The sequence below is a fragment of the Solanum tuberosum genome, unplaced genomic scaffold (assembly GCF_000226075.1).
Source record: "Solanum tuberosum cultivar DM 1-3 516 R44 unplaced genomic scaffold, SolTub_3.0 scf00403, whole genome shotgun sequence".
In the NCBI taxonomy this organism is placed as follows: domain Eukaryota; kingdom Viridiplantae; phylum Streptophyta; class Magnoliopsida; order Solanales; family Solanaceae; genus Solanum; species Solanum tuberosum.
In genome coordinates, this window is record NW_006239321.1 from 280,432 (window position 1) to 285,726 (window position 5,295).

The following is a 5,295-nucleotide window of genomic DNA, read 5'->3' on the forward strand; positions in this document are numbered from 1 at the left end:
ATCTTCAGCTCAGCAGATTAGTAGTGGTGAGTCCTCATTTTCCGAGGACCAGAGACATGATATCCTTACTGTTTTCGGTCTTTAGTTTCAGTTTTACTAGATCTAGTTGGGGCATGTCCCAACATTTCTAGTCAGTTTAGAGGCTTACTTTCTGACATAGTTAGTTTCAGCCTAGTATGAGTTAATATCTTTTGTATTAAACTCTCTCAGTTATAGTATATGGGTATTCCCCATCTTTTCTTTATTTATGATTTTAGCTTCCGCATCAGTTATTTTATTCATGTTAATTATAGTATGCTCAGATTATGCCAGCAGGGTTAGCTTGGGATCACTTGTGGTCCTAGGTCCCGTGTCTGCATCTCGGGGGTAGCTCGGGGCATGACAGGAGCCATACTATATTATATACAAAAACATATTTTTCATAGTAAAAATCGACCACTAGTCTATTAATACAAACAGAGTAATGCTAAAAATAATATGAAAAAAAAGTATCAGTTTCAATAAAACTCAACAATGCCATTGACCTAAACTCCATTATAGTTGACCAACATACAAGGGATTCTCAACATACAGTAAAACTAAAAATAATACGAAAAAAAGCATCAGTTCCAACAAAACTCGACAATGCCATTGCCCTAAACTCCATTATAGTCGACCACATACAAGGGATTCTCAACATACAGTAAAAACTTTTAGCCTGTTGGACCAGATAAACATAAAAAATCAAAAAATCGATAAACATAAAAAATCAAAAATTTCTATGCATTGTCCAAAGCAAAACGTCACTAATGATTCCGAATAAAAAGCATGAACTAAAATGGGTGAGATTTTCAGAATTTTAAGCAAACATCAAGTCACGACACTATCGCAATATAAAAATCAAATAGGCTAAAAGAAAATAGAAAACACGATTAAACTTACATCACACTCAGAAGATTGAAAAAGATCTGGGAAGTAGATTGAAAAAGTTTTGATTGAACTTGAGAAGAAGATTGATGAAAAATAGACAAACTCGACTTCGTTTTTCAGGAACAACTATAGGATCTCGTTTTTCAGAAACTTGAGAAGAAGATTGATAAAGACGGAAGACGGAGAATGAAAAGTTGGATGAAGGTTGATGATTTCGATAAAGAAGGTTGAAAAGCTTATGGAAGATGAAGAGTTAACGTATTCAGAGGTTTCCTCGAAAAGTGTTAACCTTTTTTATTAAATAATTTTTAAATTCCTTGGGATTGTAATATAATTATTTGGAGGGATGAATTTATTTAATGTTGAAGTGTTGGAATGAAAATGATATTTTGTACACATGTTTTTATCCCCAAGTTCTTAAAATGATGAATTGGTTCATGCCCCACAACTCAACCCCACTTTTTCACCTTTTTTAACCCTAACACTACAAATTAATTCAAAAAGAAATTAAGTGGCTATAGTGCAAAATAAGTTTTGGGAGTGTCCCCCATTCCAATTAATCTCCAATTACTTCATCAACTTCTAACGAACGGTAGGTATTTCATTCACAAAATTAATATAGATGCTAAAAACTCAAAACATTTTTCATGTACCAAAGTTGTTAAATCACATAAAAAAGATGCATCCAAGTACAACTATTATATACCTATAAAAAGAAAATCTCCATTCACCCAATACACCACATTTCCTTCTTCTTCTTATTTAACTTTTGTTTAGTTTTCAAAGGCAAGAAAAAAAAGTTCAATAGCTCAGTTGTAATTTTCCAAAATGTTTCTTGTAGCATAATTATTACTACAACCTTATATAATCATAGCCAAACATCATACCCAAAAAAATAGTCTAATCATCAATATAATTTACTATATTTCAGTAAAATCATTTTTCTATCTTTCAAAACTCACGATTAATCAAAGATTGTGTGAGAAGAATGAATCAAATATGTCTTATGACTCTTAAAGTACATAAATATCATGTCTCGATAAGGAGATGTGGGGATACTTAATTATTTATCTTCAGATTCATTCTTCTCATCACAATCTTTGAACATGAGTTTTGGATGGTAGAAAGGTGATTTGACTTATTCATAGTGAATTATTTTGATAATTAAACTATTTATTTTTGTCTAATGATTGGTTATGGTTATATAAGGTTGTAATAATAACAATGCTCCAAGGAACAATATCAATTTTCATCCATATGATGTTTCTTTTCTTTAAGCAATAGGTTACAACTTGAAGTTAGATTTGGAATTTTATTTTTATGGTTAAATACTAATTTTCAAATAAAATGACAAAAAAGTGAATAATTTTTGTGACCAAATGAATCCTAAGAAAAACGATTAGACACATTGAGTTTAACTAGCCAAAGTAGTTGCTTTTATTATATTAAAATTGTGTAAATATTTCCACTTAATTCGTTATATTTCACAGGTTAGAAGAGCTATAGAGAGTCAAGCTAATTTAAGCTCAACAAAGTGATGTGTTCTCGTGATTGATATAGTTTGACGCAATTTGATTAATGGTGCAAATTTCCATTTGTTAAATCTACAATTAAAGAACTATTTTATACCTACTGTCATAATTCAGGAACCATTTACAACATTTTCTATATATTTCACTCACAAAATTAATGTGTGATAAGAACTCGAAACTTTTCTCATATACCTAAGTTGTTACATAAAAAAAATGCATCCAATTAGACAAGAAAGTACAATTATTATATACCTATAAAAAAGAAACCCTCCACATGACCCAATACACCCCATTTCCCTTTACTTGTCTCTACTTTTCTAAAGGCAAGAAAAAAAGTTCAATAGCTCACATGTCAATTTTCCAAAATGTTTCTTGTAGCATCATTATTACAATTAAACGAAGATCGTGTGAGAAGAATGAATCAAAGATGTTTCATGACGGTTAAAATATGGAAATTATTCATTCTTTTCACCACAATCTTCGAGTAAGGATTTTGGATGGCAAAAATAGGTGATTTCACTTATTCAGAGTGAAAATTTCTATAATTAGATTATTTTTTTGGTCTCATGATTGGGTGTGGTAAAGGTTGTAGTAATAATAATGCCACAATGAACAATAGTAACTTTCATATTTCTTACCTCAACTCGTAAAGGCGAAGAGGATTTCTCTGATATAGACCATCGACTCAGGTACAGCAATAAGACATATAGAGTAATTTGCAAAATTTTCTTCACTTTTGGACAAAGATAAATCCACAATATGGCCCTCTTCTTTATTCCAAGGAGGCAATATGAAAGCCAAAAGCAGCATAATAAGAGAGCAAAAGAGACAACATCTAAATACTACTAGTTCTAGAACAAACTTAATGGATTTCATTCACTCAGTGCGAATCTAGATAAGTCGGGCCAGCAATCTTGGGGTACCGGTTGGTTAAACCGGCACATACACTTGAAGACATATTTGAGTTTAATTAGCCAAAGTAGTTGGTTCACAACCATCATGGACACAAGCTAAGACATCCTTATAGTCTCTTAAGATTGTAAAAGAATCATACACTTTACCATCTTTGCTCTTCTTGTACTCAAACAGAAGGTTAGATTGGTCAAATGCTGTGAGTTTGACAAATCCAGTCATAATCTTTGAACACACTCCATGTAGTGTTAATGGTGGTGAATCTATTCAAATGAGCTCCTCCTCCACCAACAACAACATGAATTGTTCCGTTCACTACGCCAGAGTAGTGTGATGTCTCTTTGTTCACACATTGATTCTGTCCATACAACAAAATGAATGGTTTTTCAAATATATATCTATGTAAAATAGAAATAAAATGTGTATGTATATATATACCTGGTAAATGGGGCAAACTCTTTCATAGTTATGAACGTGCCTGTAGAATGCCATATCAACCTTATACTTTTGCCAGAGCTTTTGCAAGTGCTCCCTTCCGATGGGCTCTTCAAATGGTCCTTCCTTAGCATACCATTCATTAGATGAGTAACCAAGAACACGATGAGCAGCGAAAATCAACCAAGGTTGTTTATGTCTATTGGCTGACGCAAAACATTGCTCGATGAACTTGTACTGTTCAGATCCCTCTCTCCAATCATGCTCAGTATCTGCTATACAGAAGTGGAACATCCCATAATCAGCTGCATACGAGAACTTAGCTCTGTTTTCTGCAGGGACATAGTATAATGTTTCAGCTGGTACACCACATTCTCCACCCGAGTCTAGACCGTTATGTATTGATCCACTGTTTTCCCAAGTTCTTTCATGATTACCACTGCAGAACAATTTTTCATCGCGAAATGAAGATTTCAAGTATTTAAAAGCAGACTATCCACAATCACAATGATGAACAGACCTTGCAATACCCTCGATGTTATTGACTCTACTTGCGCAGTAATCCCATTGTGAGATATATCCGTTTGCATAGGGGAGATCTCCAATAAGGAAAACCGCGTCAATGTTATCAAGGTCATCAATAAGGGTGTCAGTTGTCATAAGTGAACCTGGCTGATAATTAGCATATTCATTTGAGCCATCGCGCTCTTGCTAGAAGAACAAATATGGGAAAACCACATTCGTCAACGTTTAGAAAGAAAGATATATATGTTAGCATGATAGACAACTAAATGATTGTATATATTAATGTAATTAAATAGTGATATAAATTAGCATGATCATATACATTTGTTGTAGAATCATATGAATAAATATTGTGATAGAATAGCTGATTTGGAGGGATAGCAAGGCAGATTTAAAGGGATTCAATGGCAGATTTGTATAGATAGAATAGCTGATCTTTAGGGATAGGAATGGCGGATCTTTAGGGATGTGTAATCTTTATTTTCTCTATATAATGGAAAGACTCTCTCACTTTGAGAGGCATTCAGCTGAAAATTGACATGGTATTAGAGCCTTCTCTTGGTTGTCTTGTTTCATAGAGGCATCTGTGGTTCCTTTTAAAAAAAAATTGAAAATCTTGGTTTTTGGTTGACTGTTCATCGACAATCAGTCCTACCACCTGGGAATTTTGTTCTTGGTCATTCTAGTTGCTTTCTTGAGTCTTTGTAGTTTTATAGCTATTCAAAAGCATGAATTCACATCACTTTGAATCCTTCAGTGTTCGTTTCACTGGAAAAAAATATTCTTCTTGGGAGTTTCAATTTCAGTTGTTTGTCACCGGCAAAGAACTATGGGGCCATATAGATGGAAGCGATCCTGCTCCTACTGATGCAACAAAGCTAGGTGAATGGAAGATTAAAGATGCTCGGGTGATGACATGGATTCTAGGGTCAATTGACCCTCTTATTGTTCTTAATCTCAGGCCATACAAGACAGCTAAGGC

At 33.5% G+C, this 5,295-nt stretch overlaps 1 protein-coding gene and 1 pseudogene across 1 annotated transcript in view; one reads left to right on the forward strand and one right to left on the reverse strand.

Annotated features, from left to right (window-relative positions):
* Positions 1 to 3,401: 3,401 nt before the first annotated feature.
* LOC102582154 (probable inactive purple acid phosphatase 27) lies at positions 3,402 to 4,448 on the reverse strand (annotated as a pseudogene).
* A 593-nt stretch (positions 4,449 to 5,041) lies between these two features.
* LOC107057893 (TMV resistance protein N-like) overlaps positions 5,042 to 5,295 on the forward strand; it is a 5,470-nt gene continuing 5,216 nt past the window's right edge. Inside the window, exon 1 of the mRNA XM_015302982.1 lies at positions 5,042 to 5,293. Within this exon, the coding sequence (XP_015158468.1) occupies positions 5,042 to 5,293 (252 nt within the window). The remainder of the gene's footprint in view (positions 5,294 to 5,295) is intronic.